The sequence below is a fragment of the Labrus bergylta genome, chromosome 9 (genome assembly GCF_963930695.1).
Source record: "Labrus bergylta chromosome 9, fLabBer1.1, whole genome shotgun sequence".
NCBI classification, from domain to species: domain Eukaryota; kingdom Metazoa; phylum Chordata; class Actinopteri; order Labriformes; family Labridae; genus Labrus; species Labrus bergylta.
This window is the reverse complement of record NC_089203.1, coordinates 24,886,111-24,906,098: the sequence shown is the minus strand read 5'-3', so window position 1 is coordinate 24,906,098 and position 19,988 is coordinate 24,886,111. Positions and strand designations below refer to the sequence as shown.

General features: G+C 34.6%; 1 protein-coding gene across 2 annotated transcripts; it reads right to left on the bottom strand.

Moving 5' to 3' along the window:
- Positions 1–6,395: 6,395 nt before the first annotated feature.
- Positions 6,396–19,653, bottom strand: LOC109987328 (ubiquitin-conjugating enzyme E2 D3). Of its 2 annotated transcripts, XM_065958767.1 has the most exons (8): positions 19,289–19,653; positions 12,115–12,178; positions 11,939–11,970; positions 11,214–11,291; positions 10,434–10,539; positions 9,803–9,896; positions 8,900–8,950; positions 6,396–7,004 (listed from the first exon to the last, which is right to left on the bottom strand). In XM_065958767.1, the coding sequence occupies exons 1-7, from the start codon at positions 19,310–19,312 to the stop codon at positions 8,902–8,904; spliced, it is 447 nt and encodes a 148-aa protein (XP_065814839.1). In that variant the 5' UTR covers positions 19,313–19,653; the 3' UTR covers positions 6,396–7,004; positions 8,900–8,901. The 2 variants fall into 2 exon arrangements, with proteins under 2 accessions (XP_065814839.1, XP_065814840.1); XM_065958768.1 differs by lacking the exon at positions 8,900–8,950 and having other exon boundaries at positions 19,289–19,651.
- Positions 19,654–19,988: the final 335 nt, after the last annotated feature.

The window sequence follows — 19,988 nt, the reverse complement described above, 5'->3', positions numbered from 1 at the left end:
AAAACTGCTACTGCAGGGCTCGTACCCCCCGTGCCACGGATGGAGACTGTCAACAGTGAGACAGATTCAGGTGATAATAAGAAATCAAATACAGAGAAATACATGATACAGCTTCTCTACAGGTGAGGAAAATGTATTCTGTGATTAGTTGACACAAGAAATACCGTAAAATAGAAATATGGTTTCTAAATGTCTAAAACTTAGAATTGTTTGGGTTGAATGTAGATTTAATTGTTTCTTAGTTATACAAATTTTTCAAAAAGGGGACAAAAGCTGAACTCCCTGTAAGATATTGAACGTTATAAAGACTCAGAAAGAGGAGGGATATAAGAACGAACCGAAAAGGAAACTGCAGTATGAAGTTAAGCAACAGTAAATGTTGGTTATATTTAAATGTTGCTCACAGATTAGTTAAACATAGTATATCAACAGCACATGTGAAACCGTGAAGTCAAAGGCTGCAGCAAATAAAGGTACTTGGAAAAATCTCAGTATGTTTTTTTTGCATGACTTATTTCTTTAAAAATGTCCAAAAACAATAAAACCATGTCGTTCTAGATCGTCCTAGAAACCAAAACTGTCGTCTTAAAATCTCTATTTTCTAGAGCAAAAGCTCAAAACTCTAAATGACTGACTTGACAATGTCGAGCAGTATATTTTATTCTAAGCAGAAGGAGAGTGAAAATGTTCAGCATATTTCTTTGTTTCCACCTGAGAAATGACTGAAATAATAAATCTCTCTTCTAAACATTTAGATGTGTTTTCTGTCAATGAAGATATCTGCTTATGAGCATTGACAAAGTGGTCAGAATGAAAGCAGACACTTTAAGTTCTGTGTCTCCAAAAGGTTTGTTTGGAAATAAAATCATGTTCCTCCCTCCTTTAGACTTAATCTTAAAGAAAAGGAGAGACATCAGCTTCCACAAACACCGCCTGTTCTACTTAGTAGAAGAGTAAAAAACTAAACATATTGGTCTTCTTATCCTCTCATGTTGAATGAAAGCTCAGCGCAGACCTCCTGCTGGGGGTCACAACCCCACTTTGAGGGGCGTTTAACCCCCTTAACACTCCTTCAGATCCTACAACATGCCAAAAACACTCAACGCTAATCAGTCTCAGTCTTTCCAAATACATAAGCCACGACTGCTCAACATAGATTTTTATGGTTGAATTGTAAATGATATGAAGAATGAGGATATTATTACAATTATATGCAATTACATGGAAATGATCCACAAATCTGTGTTTCACATCAAATATATTTCCAACAAAGGTTAAATCAGACAAAACTCTTAATTACATATTTGTAGACTGTATGATCATGTATGTGTTTAAAGGATAATAACAGGATGAAATGATCATGATTTACACTCGGCATTTTGCTGATATGAAAATATTATACTATTTAAAAGTTTATAAGTTTGGATTTGATTGTAAAAGAGTGAGTGACCATGGCTGAAAACAGTAAGCTGCTCCTGTTCTCTCAAAGACTGAGCAATTTTGATTGGACTTTCTCTGCGTGTGATGTTAAATGCAGTGGGGGAAAAAAACATTTAGAGAAAAATATTTCAGTAATCGAGAATCTACTGTATTCAATCTTCACTCAGCTAGTTATAAGTAAAAGTAACAAGCTACCTGTATGCACCAAATATGGATAAAATAAGTGGAAGAGAGTCCACAGGATATCATTGTTTAACTAAAGGTAAAGAGCTCCATCTAGTGGTCAAAGCTGCCCTTTACACCTCAGTATCACAATGTAACAGCCTCTTTGTCTGACCTTTAATTAGTAAAATATAATTAAATGATTCCAACAAGATAATACATTAATAAACCAGTCTACAGGTAACTACTTTTAGTTTGCTAAAATCATTTTTATGTCTGTGATTCTTGAATACCTGAAAACTTGAGTAAAGGTGTCTGTCAGTGATTTCACTTCACGTCTTCTGTCTCTTGTTACAATCAGCTGCTCTGGTCATCTTTGTACAAAACAGTCAAACATATAAAAACAAAAAGAAAAAAAGATTAATCAATGAGGCACAACAGCAGGCTACATTCGTATAGTACCAACTCAAAGTTATTCGCACTGAGAATAGATCACCGTGGTAACTCTGTGGCCTTCTTAAAATGAGCTAAACTATCTGTTATTACTCAAACTGAACCGATTCACACACCAAACACCTTTTGTAGTTTTTCTCTCTCATCTACTTACATATTATTTTCCATGCACCATCTGTAATCTCCATCATGTATCCCATCCCACGCTCAGTGTTTACTTCATGTGTCATCTCCAGTTCTGTAGATTTCTCTGTCATAGCGTGCAGTTGTTTTTTGTTGTTGTTTACAACTTTAACCTTTCTTCTGCTGTTTTCGTCTTCTTACACATTTTCCCACAGGAAACACGTCATATCAAACCAGACTACTTTCCGCGGATTGATTGACATTTCTTAAGTGGCACTTCCCTGTGCCATGGCACGTCTCGGCGTCATTCCCATTTTTAACTAAACGACGTCACAGCACAGAAGTACAAGAGATAGAACTGTTCTGAATGAATCAAACCAATTCAGCTTATTCTAGTATCAACTGATATGTATGGCAAGCCGTTTAGGAAATTAATATATTGGATGAAACTTTGAAAATATTGAAGAAGTCTGAATATATTGAATGAAACTTTGAATATATGGAATGAAACTTTGAATATATTGAATGAAACTTTGAATATATGGAATGAAGTCTGAATATATTGAATGAAACTTTGAATATATTGAATGAAACTTTGAATATATTGAATGAAACTTTGAATATATTGAATGAAACTTTGAATATATGGAATGAAACTTTAAATATATTGAATGAAACTTTGAATATATTGAATGAAACTTTGAATATATGGAATGAAACTTTAATTATATTGAATGAAACTTTGAATATACTGAATGAAGTCTGAATATATTGAATGAAACTTTGAATATATTGAATGAAACTTTGAATATATTGAATGAAACTTTGAATATATGGAATGAAGTCTGAATATATGGAATGAAACTTTAAATATATTGAATGAAACTTTGAATATATGGAATGAAACTTTAATTATATTGAATTAAACTTTGAATATACTGAATGAAGTCTGAATATATTGAATGAAACTTTGAATATATGGAATGAAACTTTAAATATATTGAATGAAACTTTGAATATATGGAATGAAACTTTAATTATATTGAATGAAACTTTGAATATACTGAATGAAACTTTGAATATATTGAATGAAACTTTGAATATATTGAATGAAACTTTAAATATATTGAATGAAACTTTGAATATATTGAATGAAACTTTAAATATATTGAATGAAACTTTGAATATATGGAATGAAGTCTGAATATATGGAATGAAACTTTAAATATATTGAATGAAACTTTGAATATATTGAATTAAGTCTGAATATATGGAATGAAACTTTGAAAATATTGGATGAAACTTTGAATATATTGAATGAAACTTTGAATATATGGAATGAAACTTTGAATATATTGAATGAAACTTTGAATATATGGATTGAAACTTTTATTATATTGAATGAAACTTTGAATATACTGAATGAAGTCTGAATATATTGAATGAAACTTTGAATATATGGATTGAAACTTTTATTATATTGAATGAAACTTTGAATATATTGAATGAAACTTTAAATATATTGAATGAAACTTTGAATATATTGAATGAAACTTTAAATATATTGAATGAAACTTTGAATATATGGAATGAAGTCTGAATATATGGAATGAAACTTTAAATATATTGAATGAAACTTTGAATATATTGAATTAAGTCTGAATATATGGAATGAAACTTTGAATATACTGAATGAAACTTTGAATATATTGAATGAAGTCTGAATATATGGAATGAAACTTTAAATATATTTTATGAAACTTTGAATATATTGAATGAAACTTTAAATATATTGAATGAAACTTTGAATATATTGAATGAAGTCTGAATATATGGAATGAAACTTTAAATATATTGAATGAAACTTTGAATATATTGAATTAAGTCTGAATATATGGAATGAAACTTTGAATATACTGAATGAAACTTTGAATATATTGAATGAAGTCTGAATATATGGAATGAAACTTTAAATATATTTTATGAAACTTTGAATATATTGAATGAAACTTTAAATATATTGAATGAAACTTTGAATATATTGAATGAAGTCTGAATATATTGAATTAAACTTTGAATATATGGAATGAAACTTTGAATATATTGAATTGAAGCTGATTTCAATTCTCCAAATCCACCAGTTTCATTGTTGTCATCCCAAAGACACCCTGCTGAATATGCTGGTTTTGCAAAATGACATCAGCTGAAATATACCAATACTTTGTTGAACGTCAAAACTTTTTTGAAAAGTTGCTGGTTGTACTCAAAATCATATGAATAATTTTGAATGTAGAAAGCTTCACCTTGAAGATCATAGTTCAATTATAGGAACAATTTTGCTGCTTATGAGTAGTAATGATCAACAAAACATTGCTGAGCGCACTTTGTTCATCCATCTTTAGGGATTTTTTTAGTCTCTTACTGAGATGGAAGCTGAAATAACACTATGGACTTCCATTCAATATATTCAGACTCCGTTCAATATATTCAAAGTTTCATTCAATATATTAATTTCCTGAACGGCTTGCCATAGAATGATTGCCGTAGATATGTGCTGTTTTTGGGGTTTTTTTTTACAAAACAGCTATAGTGTGGTGTGTAGATTGACCTTTGCATTAATAACTTTGACCATCCAGAGGGAGATATCAAAAGGTGATATGATCCTCTGAGTCACAGCAGAAGCGCATGTCTTATAGTAATGGCCAAATTGACACTTTAAACAAAAATCATCTGGTTAATTTCTCTAATAAATAGCTTGGGTTTTTGATCTGTGATATCTACAGTGTTTATTACACTTCCCCTGATCACGAGGACATAGGAGAACAAATTTAGGAGTCCAAATGTCATAGTGCTTGTTTAACTTTTTATTTCTGGCTATACATCAACATATATTTTTGCTTTTATTTTTCTTTTGTATTTATGGTGTATTAACTATGTGGAACTTCAGCTGACATCCTCAGGGGATACATATTCTGATTTCCAAGGTTGTCTTTAAAAAAATAGATGTACAGTATATTACATGGTTGTGCATTACTCAGGTGAGATTATTATTCAACTGATTTTTTTATTTTTTTAGCATCAGAAAAGCACTATTAAAGTCTAATGTATTATTATTATTATTATTCTTATTATTATTATCATTATACATGCCTTTTTACAGGACACAATGTGTTAAAAAATTGGGGAAAATGCCTTAGCCCTCAAGGGGTTAACACAGCGTGGAATAAACGTTTAAATCATACCATGTCACATTATTTTCCATAAAATCCACTAGATCCACTAAATTCCACTAGAGTCACTCCTTGTTTGATTTTTGAGAGGATACAAGTTTAGAACATTAAAGGCTTCACTTCTTATTTATGACATTTTGAGAACTCAGAAGATTAGACTGAGTTTGGGGCTCTTGAGCAAATAATCAGATTTGTGAGAGATATTTTATCTACAGTATATTTGAAGAAAGTTTATTTTAAATTGACTCTAAAAAACTGATAGAAATGACTTTCTCCATAACCAAGGACATACTGATAAGTAATCTTATAACTTTTTACACTTTTTTTTTATTACTGCAGCACCTTAAAGCAATATTATGTATGTGTGCGGTTTGGTGCACTGCTACAGTCTACAGGCCGTTGAAGAGACAACTTTTGACAGAAGATGGATTTTTTTTTATGCAAGCCTGAGACGTAATTGTGTCAGACTTCTGCCCCTGTGAAGCTGCTAAACGTGAGACGACACTGATGACAGTACCGCCCAACGTTACATCGCATCTGTCATAATAAATATCTGCAGGGATGTACACTCTGCTTCTTCTCTTCTTAACTTCATCCGTCCTGTCCTCTTCCGTCTCAGCCATTGTATCAAACAGTGTCGCCATAGTAAAAGTACTGTCCATGTAAAGACTTCAGCACTAACACACAGCTGTCTTCATCTTTATGTTTAAAGAAAAGCAAACACCTCAAGTATTTTTAAAATTTACACTGCATGGGAACGACTGCATTAAAAGATTTTTAATCTCTTTTTTCTTCCCTTTTTTTCCCACTTCTATATAATTTTGTTGTTGTTTACTTTTCTGGGGGGTTTTTGTCTCATTTGTCATGCATGTCACCAGTTTGTCACGCTATTGCACCAATGTAAAAATATTTTTAAAATTATTTTCGGTCTCAAGCTGCAGACAAAAATACAAATAAGCAAAAAGAAAAAAAAGAAACAGTGGAAACTGCAATTTGTTCAACTTTATTGAGAAAAGAAAACATCACAGAGCTATTAGTTGATCAATCAGCCATTGAGAGCTTTGAGTTTCATCTTCAGTGCAAAAAGAGGAGAACAGTGTGTGGATGATGGATGAACTAACGGCTCTCTCGTCTAAAAACAAAAAAACAACAAGAAAAACTGAATAAAACCAAAAAGCTGTCTTCTTTTAATTTCTTTAAAAATTGGACAGATCTCAGCAGCACATGAACCAATCACTGACATGCATTAAATTATTCTCATTATTTATTGTAACAGTTCTCCGTCCGCTCAGGTCTGACTGAGTCCTCTTCGGTTTGTGTGGTGTTTTTTTTTGTTTTCTTTTTTTCAGTTGGCACATTCACAGCTCAGAGTCCTCGGCCCTCATTTTGTTTAATTTATTATCTTTTGAGAAAGCAGGAAAAGGGCAAACAAAGAATTTAAAAGCGTTTAAAGGTGAGGAAGAGGACGAACAGAAACATGAACAAATTGCTGTTATTGGCTGATGAGGAGGAGGAGAAAATCAAAGAGTTTGTTCCAGCAGTGAGGACCATCACATGGCATATTTCTGAGTCCATTCCTGAGCTGTCCTGTTGTACCTGCACACACAAACACAAACACACACACACACACACACAGGTGAGTTAGCTGGGTCAGCAGGTGAACAGAGAGCAGGACGATGCCATGCCTGAAAACACACACGCTCAGTGCTGAAAACACACATTTCACAATCAGGAAACAGACACCTTGTTGACATTGCGGTGTTGAGTTTCAGTTTTTAAGTGCTCTGTCACCTCTCCCTTTATAAATAAAGGCTTTTTAATCTAAACTTAATCATTGCCGTGTGATTGTTTGCAGTTCATTTTCAGCTAGTGCAGAGGATAATCTGTCAGATTGAAAATATTTTTTTTAAGGCACAACTATGTTAACATTCAGCAGGAGTGATCACACCACAACAAGTTTTTAAGAGGTTCATATAACCGAAGAATATCTAACAGACACTGCCATCTGCTGGTCCTTTACTGAATCACACTAAACCTTTTGCAAAGACTTTTGGCCTCTGAATTCAAAAGGTATTAAAGTTTTGAAAAGCACATAACAAAGCTTTCACAATCATCATCAAAGGATTTAATTATCTCAGACATGTTCAATATACACACTTCATCCCTTCACTGCTGCCAGCTTTAAGCCCAAACCAAACCCTGATCTCCTCTGCCCCAAGGAACATGTTGAATTCTATTAAACCCTCAACATATTTTTAATGTTCATTTTGACTTTAACTGTATTGATATCCATTTTCTTTTTCAACCTTACGATGTTTGTGGTCAGCCCGTCGATTTTTCACTTTGCTCTATTAATACAATCACATTAAAAAATATATATCTGTGCCAGATTTGAAGAAGTGTTTGAGTACAATACGTGTCACTGAATTGTACTGAGCTACAACATTGCATCAAATGGAAAAACTGTCAAGTACAAGTAGGTTTTATTTGAACTTCAGTAGAGTCCATGGGTAGAATTTCACTGTCCTGTGTGAGCAGTTGTGGTGTAAAGCCAACACTAAACACTACGTGGAAACTAGTTCATTTGTAGCTTAGGTTGTGTCATTGTTTGGTTACCTCAGAAACACAAGGTTTATCTTTACTAGTAGAGCGTTACGTCCAAACTAATTAAAATATTGTTTCAGAAATGATGTTTTAACTTGATGTGACCAAACAGTGAGAAGCCTTTTTCTTAATGCAGAGTTTGTTGTGTGTTTATTCTTGTGTCGTATTGTCTCCAAACAGACAGCTAGAGTAAAATAACTCCAGAACTATCTACTGAATCCAGCGGTGAAATCGTCAACTAAAACATAAAATCATTTAACAGCTTTTCATTATTGGACATATGAAATGATCTCCGCTCCTGGAAAACTAAAGCAGGAGTAAAATCAAAGTCCTCATACATTTCTGAGGGACGTAGTCTATCATGGTGAACACACTGCGGTAGCCTAGCAGCTGGTAAACCAATCAGCTCCTCCAAGTTATCCCACCCTTTAAAACCATCACCATGACAACTGTATTTTCAGAGGACTTTACATCTACTAGGAGCTAGGTGTAAGATTTGGTTCAACACCTTGAATGTTAGTAGAGCGTAAACTCCGTCCTAAATAAGAAAGCATGTTCAAACTAGACTACCTTTTCTACTTACACAGAGCTGCTGCAACCCAGTGCAGGTTCTTTTTCACCACTGACCACTGATTTCAAACATTTCGTAAACATGTTCACAGTCAAAAGTAGTCTCTGTATTTGTGATTTATTTGTTGATGAACAGCAGTCAGGGCTGTCAAAGGTTTTCTACATTTTAGTCAAACACTACAACATCAAACAGCAGCAGTTCTTCACAGGAGCTCAGACTGTGACTTCATATTTGGAGCCATGCTTTGCATCAACGTGCTTCAGTTTTACATCCACATGTTGCTGACAGAACATCCAGCAGGCAGCTGAGCTCTTACCCTCACAGCATGGCATATTTCTCTGTCCACTCCCTGGCTAGTCTGTTATACCTGAGACCAACCGGCAGGACAAGTTCACAGGTTAGAAACCCCCCTATTACAACTTAGGCGCAGGCGCTGATGTGAAGCTATTTATGCTTTCAAGTTATACAGATAAAAACTTGTAAAACTTGTTTCATAATTTCAAGAGTTCTGCAGCAGATCTGAGGCTTAAGATTTGTTTCCAAACATCAGAGGAAGGGGGAAGAGGGGGAGGAGGAAGGAAAAGATAAGGAGAAGAAGATGAAGGACAGGGAGAAGAGGGAGGAGGAGAAACAAAGAAGGGTGGGGAAAATAATAAGAAAACAGGAGCAGAAAAGAAGAAAAGGAGTTAAAGAAGCAGACAGAAGACTGAGGAGGGATAAATATGGAAATGGAGATTCAGAGAGAGAAGGAAAAAAAGGTAGAGCCCAAAGAATAAGATATTGAGAAACGGTCCAGAGTGTTATAAATCCTCCTGTAAACTAGGATGGTTTTGTATTTTATCCTCTTTTAATCTGGGAAACATTTTGAGTAAAATCAAACACTGGCCAAGGAAAAAGTCGGCACTGTTAGATTCAGGGAAAAATCCCTGTTATTTCATAATCGCTGTATAGAACAGGTTTCTGTTTTTATTTTTAAGATAGCTACGGAAAACGATAAGGGCTACTGAAAAAAAGATTTTTGTTAGTTCAGACTTTTCACTCAGAATTCTGAGAAATAATATATAGAACTAAAAAAAATGTTTTTTTCCAGTGGCCCAAAGCATCGTGAGGTCTATTGTTGTTGTTTTGTAAATAATGAACTCACCTGGTGGGGTCTGTTAAGTAGATTCATATTTTTGATGGGTATTGTAGTTTTAATATTTTAAAAACATGAACTCACTTGGTGGGGTCTGTTTTGTAGATGCGGGCGATCTCTGGCACTAGCGGGTCGTCAGGGTTCGGGTCACATAACAGAGAACAAATGGACAAAAGGACTGTGGAGAGAACAGAAGGTCCACTGTTAAGCAACTCTTTTTTACAGCATGCCAACATATCAAGCTGTATTTTCACCAGTTTGACTGATTTAATCTTATGTCTACCATCAGTCAGCTCAGAGTGTTTTAGTTTATTACATACGTGAAAATTCCTGCACATTTGATTATATAACAAATAAAAATCTGTGAAAGATGTACTTCAGTTTCTGAAAGATGAAGCCATAAAATCATTTCTCTTGGCCAGCAGCACCATCTAGTGGTTGTTAGCTGAAGAGATTTCTTAATACATAACCTAACACAGTAGCGAATGATGAAAGGTCTAACACAACATGAGGATTGAAGTGCACATTTTAAATCAGACTGAATAGTTGGAATTTGCCTTTCAAGTACAAAACAAACCAAAAGACTAATGTCAATCTCAGGAACATATTGATGGAACAATTAAAAAGAGAACTTTGTCAAACATCTGCAGTGACTGACAGTTAAATGAGGTTAAATTCTGAATTATCTTTACCCCACACACAGTGTATTTCTTACCTTTAGAGATAGTTAATGCTGGAGACCACTGTGATCTCAATATATCCAAGCAGATGCTGCCATTACTGTTAATATTTGGGTGATAAATTCTTGTTGTGAAGGCGACCTGATGGAAGACAAGAACACGACTGGTTTATGGCAGAGTTCACTCGACATGTTACAGCTTCTTTCTTTATTTCCAAAAACAACAACAGTTTAAATGTATAACAATAAAAAAAGTTGTTAGTATCAAACTGACACCTAAATATGATCTTAAACACTAAATCTATCTGAAACCTGAGGATAGGAGACATTCTAATAAAGTTTATCAGGTCACCATGCTAGATAGATTACAGTATATTAATAACCTTATTTATTGAGCACTTTAAACGCCAGAGTTTATTAAGTGCTTTGACAAACAAAGCAAAAAATCAGGGATCGGTAATAAACTAGAACTTGAACACGGCTGACAGAAGTTTGGGACAACATGTGAGGAACACTAGATAGGAAGAAAAGCCAAGAGGACGCTAAAATGAAAAACATAACAGAGAGGAGGGGAACTAAAAACTAAAAACAGCAACGAGAGGAAAAAAGAAGAACAATCTCAGAATAACTAAAGCGAATTAGAAAAGCAAAAAAAAAAGCAATAATGAAGTGAAAAGATCTGTGTAAGGTAAAATTCTTTCTTAAAAGATGACAGTGAAATAGTGAAACACAAGATACAATTGTTTAAACTTGAAATAAATACAAACAACATTTAGGTTAAAAATGCTCTGTTCAGGAGATGTTACGAGTACTGACCTTGGGTGGTTTGAAGGGATAATCTGTAGGGAAATGTATAGTCAGGAAAAAAACTCCGCCCTGATAGGGACTGTCAGGCTGCAGCAGGTAACACACAGAGAGGACACGGGTTAGAAATGTACTTTTTTTTTCACTCATGACTACAGATGAAATGTTCTGTCAAAACTGTTTTAGAACAAGAGGAAACTCAGATGATGGTTTCAATTAGCTTCTTTGAAATGTAACTTCCTCAGAAAGCTGCTTTTTTTTAAATGTTAGGTTGTAGTGACTCTACTTAGTTCTCTTTTTGGTTGAAAATACAACTGATTATGTACTATCGAATGTAAAACTAAAGGATATTGTATCGTTTTAAAACATGTGGTATTTTAAAGTATCGAATATTTTGACCATACTGTATGTGATATATTTAAATGTAGATCCTGTGGGAAACACTGATGCTGTGATTCAAGGTTCACTCAGGCCCAGTGTGAAAAGCTATGTTTGTTAGGATGATGGCGATGGGAATTTGGTGTGATTTTTGTGATAATCAGAATAAAACTCAGGTACGTGTCTTTGGCCTGAGATTCTTACTGTGATATATATCATAAGGTAAGCAGAATAATTTGCCATTGCAGTTATAAATGGAATTCCCATGCTGTTTCCTCTCTGGTTGGATTTGTTTTCTGAATGTGTCAGAGTGTATTTATTCTTCAGAAACATCAATGTAAGAGCAGTTGGATACTTACCGGCCCCATAATAGTAGCTTGCCAATGAAACACTGAAAAATAATGAAAATAATAATTAAAAAACAGGTTGTTCATGAATCATACTTAGTCTTTGTCAGGTCTAAATAAACAGACAGACAAGGTGACAGTCAGGTTGTGTCTTTGTTTATATTGGTGGTTTAAATAACTCATCTTACTGTCTTCACCGACGGGCCCGGCAGAGCACTGAGCCGGAGGATCTCTGGACAGATCGGTTAATTCCTGAAAACACAGGAAGAAGACAAAAGGACTCACAATTAGAAAAATTTATGAAAGGAAATAAAAAAAATAAAAAAAATGTATGTGTTCTGATCAGCATCCCCTTCAAAAAGGTTGAATTCCAAGTAGTAAGGGAAGTAAGAAGTTACATCACAACTTTTTGATCATTTGAATCATTTTCAGACTTCTCCTGTCTGGAAGATTTGTTGTGTTTATACAAATCATTTGTGATGTGCGTCAGGTGTGTCAGCTGTGGTTGTGTGTTTTGCATTTTGTTCAGCTGGTCTGTTTCCTGTTTGTGACACACTTAGCTACTTCCTTCAACAGCTCTGAACTAACTGAACTATCTGATTGAAGAAAGGGAAAAAAATCATCACCGACTACTATCACAAACACCTGTTAAAGTTTTGAAGAGAGGGAAGCTTTCACTAACCTCAGCTTTCAGTAAGGTGCATATTTATGGATAGAGTTGGCAAGACTAACCAAAACGCAGGGCCAATTACTTAGTTTTGGGATTGGATTACAGAGTTTCAAAAGAGAACGAGACCTTTAAATTAGCAAAATTAGTATTGAATCTATACAGTATTTCCTCTAAACAACATTTATTTTCTGCAGTCATGCTGTTGTCAGTGTCCTATGAGGATAGCTGAAACATTTTGGGTTTTTTTATGGTTTGTGAAAGAAGGGGCCATAAAACATTTGACAAGGGGTTTCCTCAATGAACAAACTGGACCATACTTAGACCATGAAAAAAATTACTGGTATTTTTGTTTAAGCTGTAACAAAACAACTCAACTAAATTAATCATAAAATATGTATGGCACCAGAAAATGTGTCCAATGTAAAACACAAACGATAGATAATATCATGTTGGTGTGTTGTTGGTTTTTTACAGATGAAATTCACAGGTTTTTATTATTTCAATATGAAGAACATCAAGAAAATCTGGTCCAGCTGAATAAAAGACCATCATGCAGATACTATGGAGATCACACGTGGCCAACACACGTTCAATCCGTCAAAACGCCTTAGCTGCTGTCTGTTCATCAGTGGTCAATAAAATTATAAAGATTTTCAAGCTTTAAAACATGTGGTGTAGAAAAGTATCTGAAATATTGAAAATGTTGAAAGTCTTGGTAGGAATTCAGAAGTTGTTTGGTAAAAAATTACAGTGCGAAAGGAAAAGCTTCCTTTAAGCAACGTGCAGTGGTGAAAATATTCAAAATATACCAACATTTATATTGAAATCCAGTTTTTGTGGGTTTTTTAGGTTATACAATGACTATAAAAAAACATCCAACTCTCTCTTTGAACGGTCTTTAAACTGTATCGACCAGGGTATGAGAGGTATCAAAGAACTGACTGATCACACAGGGCGTTCACTTTGTGTTGTGTTGACTTGAGATTAAGTGGATGACAACATGTAGGACACAAACAGTCCCACATTCATCACCCTCATGATCACGGCAGGAAAGTTTTCTCCTTTCAGCAGCTGCAAGACCAATAAATCTGATATGATACAAACACAACATACATGTGAAAGATGAAGAGGATAAAGACATGAAGAAGTTCTGTTTGAGCCAGTGAATGAGGGACAAAACAAAGTAGAAGTGGAAGTGAGAGGATTTTGCAGAAGTAGTTTGTGCAACAACATAAAAGTCCAGCAACAAGAGCTGAAATATGCAGACAGAGAAGTCTAGACCTGAGATAACTTCTGACCAGTTCAACATAAATAAATATAAATCTGACTGAGCTCTTGTTGTGGTTGTTGTACTTTTATAAAAAAAAAAAGGCCATGTCTCTCTCTGACCTTTGTGCCGTCTGTATGTGTGATGCAGTTTTTATCCAACATGTCAGAACTTGAAAATAGTCGACCCACTAACCGAGGAGGTCAGTGTTGTCAGGTTTCACGTTGGCAGGCTCTGAATCAAACTTTAAATAAGACTTTGTCTCTATCAGATCAGCTCAGACACAATCCTTAAGAGTACTTGAAGACTTGTTTCTAACCTGTGTGCTAACCTGACCTTTTATACTGCTTCACTTGTAAAAAACAGGTTCGTCCTGCTGTTGGGAAATGTTTTAATCTTATAATCCTGTTATGTTAAAGATTTCACTCTAAGAAATAAGAGTGGCTTTTAAATCTAAATCTAGCCATTGTTTTGACCTGTGACCAAAAATAGGACTCAAACTAAATATGTTTAAGGCTAGATTCAAGCTTGATACGGACTTTTACTTCACGTTCCTATGGAATAGTTTCAATGATAATACTACAGTCAGTGCTCCAAATATTTAGCAGGCGGTTGTTTATAAAGATCCCATATTATACTAATTTTCACTTTCCGTGTTGTCAGTAGTGAATTTTAAATTGTAGCTTTAAATGATTTGCAGCTAAAAGGAACCTCCTTATTCTATCTTATACTGGGGTCAGTAAAAACCTTTATTTCATCCTCTGCCAGTACAGTTTGTTCCAGCCTTCCTATGGGACAACCATGCAACAACAAATTTGTTTTCTTTCTTTGGTTGTGTTTTTGCTTTGAACTTTCTTGAGATAACACTACATTTCTTTGATGAATAGTAAGGTGTCCTTGGGGCGTCACCAAGCAGCAACCTCTGTTGTTGAAAAATGAAGCCAATGCGGAAATGCAAGAGACTGCAGTTCCGCGAGTGTCCGCTTGAGGTTGGTTCAAAGAGACCTGGAAGTCACACCCACACCCCACTCAAAAATAACTGTTTTTACAGCAGAATTTAAAATGTTTACAGCCCAGTACAAAGAAAGGTTTGGGTCTGATTAGTCATGCACGCTCTGGAATAGTTCTTGTGCATACTATGAAATTGAACCTGCAGGCACCACTGCATCAGTGCATTAAAACATTGGTTAGCATTCAATTTTATATTAGAAGGTAGTTTCATATCTGACCTTAGGAACACAGACAATCGCACATTATTTTGAGTATAAACTCATCAGTTGAGTCACTTACAAAACAAAGGGCTAAATATAGATAAAAAAAATTGTTTTATCTTTCTTTACTATTAAAAATGACTTCTTTTTTTTGCATCAACTGTTAACATCAAAAATGTTTTAACAATGAACAACAAATCAATGATACTGGTCTGTTAAAAATTCAAAACAAAGCAAAAACTGCACATCACAAGTTGCCAGGAATCAGGAATCCTCTTTCTGTTTTATGACATTCATGTCACTTATTAATCAAGGATTTTTTTTTAATTCTAAGGTGTTTCTGCTGGTTTGGATTCACTCTTTTCTTCTGTTTCTTACAGTAAACTGCATGTATGCGTTTTGGACTGCATGTATACATTTGAGGCCTTATGTTTGCCTTTTTTTACATTATATATTTATTTGTTTTGTGGAAAAATATTAAAAAGACATATCAATCATTTAATTAATAAAACCAGGGCTCTCCATTAGTCCAAATAAATAGTCCAAAGACCGACATTTTATTTTGAAGGCCAGCCTTTGTGTAGCTGAGACTTGAACGCAGCACAAGAAACAGACTGAGACACACGGTCAGTACTGATGTGTAAGCAAAAGATCTATTTTTACTCTGGACAGCAGAGTTAGAGAGATCGGGATATAGCAGTGCTGCTTATAGAACGACAGGTTTGTGTTTCAGGCCTTGCAGGTCTCCCTGCAGCGACACTGGGCCTGAGTGTGTGTCTGTGTGTTTGTGTGTTGGTATGTGACATACAGGCTCTGGACGGCTCATCTTTCAGGTTTGGCTGAGTTTAGGAGGCGAGAAAACGGGCAGGAATTCAGAGAGTGACTGTGACAGAAGCAGCTGAGAGGATAGAGACTAACCTGAGTTTTAATACCCATATTATTGGTGACATTTAACAAAATATTATTTTCAGTTACAATTGACATACTACAAGGAAAACTCAAATCTACAGGTTCATCTTTTCAACCTGAAATAACTTTTTTTATTCCTACTCATACATTAGTTTTGTCGTGTAAATAAAAAAAGGAATTTAAAAAAGGAGTTTTTACCACAGTGTAAGTGAAGCAGGGAGTAAAAATAGGTTTTGTAATGTAGTTTTGGCTCGTCAATTTAAAACCTGTCTACTTTGGGTATCAAACTAGTGTCCGGGTACATTTAAAAAAACTAAATGTTGAAAGTCTCTGTTTGGTCATAGATCCAAAGTGGATCAGATTACTAAACTGAAGTTGTGCACCTCATTCACAGGTAAACTTCTGACTTCTTCTGAGAAAAGGTTTGCCAGTTTGACCTTCATTTTGACATTAGAGTTATTTGACCTCAAACCCCACTTTGTCTCCAATTAATAATTTCAACTCATTGATGATTATTTAGTATGACCACATACTTCAAATGTAGTTGTCATCAGCCTGGGTAAACTTTCACCACACTAACTAAAAGAATGCATGGGGTGGAAAGAAAATCATATTGAACGTATTCATAAAAAATATGATTTAAATATCACGATTAGTGGGACTTTTTTTTCCCCCCAACACAATTGTTGTTATAACTGAAAATATGATTCAAAATCCTGATGATGTGACATTTGACGTGGTCAGAAACGAACAAGTTTTCTTACATCTGGAGAACAAATGTAACATTTATCAAAAGACTGTAGCTTCTGGACATTGCATTTGGCCGTATTGCAATATTTCTAAAAACATTGAGAAATTCTGAATATAACTTTAACCTTATTATTCTTTGATTTCATGTTTGCTTTTTTAAAATCATACAAGTATTTTTGGTAGCTTTCATCAGGTTGAGTTTAGCAACACAAAACTTCACTGAACTTCATGAACAAAATCTGACAAAAAGCCTCTTATGGTTCTATAATGGTTCTGCAAACTGGAACACTGGCAAATTATCATTAAGGAAACTACATATTTTTGCAATTTCTCTGGGTAAAATCTAGCACATTCATGCAAAAACTGTACAGCTTTTTTATTATTATTATTTTTAAACGCATGCATTCTTAATACTGTATTTAACACTAACTCTAAGAAACATATTCCTATGACGATTCTGTAAACGTACTTTTTGGAAATGTAATCCCGACGACTCAAAAAAATAAACACATCATTGAGCTGTTCTTGAAACCTATAGACTTTGCTGTCAGTTTCTTGTTGCAGATTTAACAACTCGTTCCGTGTTCCTTTCCTTACGTTAGTTTTTGCTATATAATCAACCAACTACAGTTGTAATGGTAACAGATTTTTAAACTTCCTATGATTCAAGTAAAATTTAAACAATATTGATAACCAGTTTGATACAATGTCAACAAAAATAGTCTTGGGCACCAAATATTGGGCAATTTCTTGTTTTAAATGACCAAAATATGCAATCTGAAGTACTCAATAATTGTTTATATCAGGTGTATTAAAACAATACAATATCTGTTATTATAGGGCTGAAGCTTTTAAAAAACGATATCGATATCTGTTCTTATGGATCGGTTAGCTGCTCTGCAGGTAAACGCCTGCATATGTCAAAATTGCATAAAAACTTTGTTTCTTTGTGTGCAATTCAGTCATTGAAAACAAAAAAGGAAAACAATAAATTAGCCGGTATCATGTATAGGACTTATTTTTGTTGTTCTCGTTACTTGCGTCATATTAAATAAAACTCATTTATTCAGTCTGGCTTTTATAGTGTTTTATATCAATTCAAATCTTAACATTACTGTATTGTCTTTTCTATCCTACAACAATTTTAAATATTTTCCTTGCATTTATTTTCTTTTAATATCTTGTTGCTTTTATGTGTCGTATTTTCTTTAATTTTCTTTTAATACATTTTTTTTTATTCTTATTGGTGTGCATTAGTCTCTCAATGGTTTAAAAACTACTTTTTGTCAATAACTTTTCTGCACTCTTGTAAAGCACTTTGAACTGCAATTTAATTTGTCTGAAAGGTGCTGTACAAATAAAGTCTCGTATTGATCTCGTTAGATTTTACTTGCGTCATATTCAATTTTAAACTTCTGGTATGTGGCAAGTGACAACCCTACTGTGTTTTAAACAACAGCTTGTGTAATAGAATAGAATAGAATTACTTCATTGATCACAAACTGGGAAATTGTGGCGTTACAGCAGCAGGTTATCCAACACACAATATGAGCAAAAAACACAATATTAGCAAATTTAAACACAATATAATATTAAATACAAAGTAAATACGCACTAAAAATATAAAAACTAAGAATGGGAATATATACAACCAGGATTTAACTAAGCATTACTAGTCTTAAAAAGGAAGATTAAACATGGAAGATTAAATGTAAATGTGCAAAAACAGAGTTGTAAATGGACAGTATTGACACAAGTTAAAGTGCATGAGTGTAGACATATAAGCAGAAACTGTACAATATAACGGGTGAGTAGAGAGCCAAATGAAGTGAACATGAGTGCAGGGATAATTTGTAAATTTAACAGAACAGATTACAATAAGGAGAGACAATTTACTTCCCAAATGTGCATCTTTAACTGTTTAACAAAACCTATTCCGCAGAGTGCTGTGTGTGGCTGTATTGATTTGATTTTGATGCAAAATCCTGTCAGTGACACCAGTGAAAAATCACACCTAATAAACCTGAAGTATGTGGTGAAAATCAAAGTTAATCAGGGTGAACTTGGCAGAAAGTTCAGGATAAAAATAGCTGAGAGTGAAGTGAAAACATAAAACTTGAACATGGACTGAATACAAGTCTGTGTTGGTAAACAAACTGCAGCTATCACAGTTATTTAAATCTCAAAAAGGGTCAGAAGTGAAGTACACAACACTTGAGTTTAAAGGCCTGTTTGACAACCAGGCTAAAGCTAAACTGAGCCATTGTTTTATTGTGCAGAGCCGACACGGGAGAGGAGGGGGGGGGGGGCACAGAAACACAGAAACCAGCCATTAACAGGCAACACACATATTACATTTAAACCAAAACTGAAAGTGTGCAGCACCTCTCAGCGGAATTTTAACATTTTTTTAGTCAATCGTTGTGTCACTGAAAGCAGCTGGTTCACAAGCTAACGCTGCTAGCTGTCAGGATGTGGCTAACAAACATCAGCTTTAAACTACAAACCTTTACACTTCTGTCGTCGTTAGATGTTTAGAAATTATAGTTCATTACCTTGCTGATTCGTTTTAAAGCCATTGTGTCGGCGTGACGGGACCGGCTGTCGAGGAGGAGGAGAAGGAGGAGGAGGAGGAGGAAGAGGAGGAGGGCAGGCCAGCTAGGTGACGCTAACTAACTAGCATCTAGGACTTTGCTAGCTTTTGTAGTTCAGCTCGATGCGTTAACGTAGATAGCTGTGCAAGCGCATACGCCGGTTAAACTTCTTAAAAATCTCGTCTTTTCTTCGATTGTAGCTCAATGTGGAGGCTAACTTCTCAGCAGGTCAGCCCGGACTTCAGGCTGACACACGACTAACGGACCGGACCGACCGCAACGGCTCAAAATGTCTTCCCGTTTCACACAGAGCAGCTGTCAGAGGAACCGGGAGCAGGAGGTCTCACTCCGATTCGATTTCAAAGCACCGCAAGACACCCAAAAACAACATGGTGGCAGGAAACACGACTGATTTGTAGTTCCACTGTGAAAAAATATTAAAAAGGGGGAAAGTTATTTTACAGGATACATTTTGAAATTAAGAAACAAATATTAAAAAGGGGGAAAGTTATTTTACAGGATACATTTTGAAATTAAGAAAAAAATATGTATTTATTTGACCAGAGTAATGATGCATTTTTTTTTAAATAAAAAAGTAAATAAAGCCATTTTTTTTCTAACCTTTTGCCTTCTATATAACCTACAGAAGGTTTATCTATTT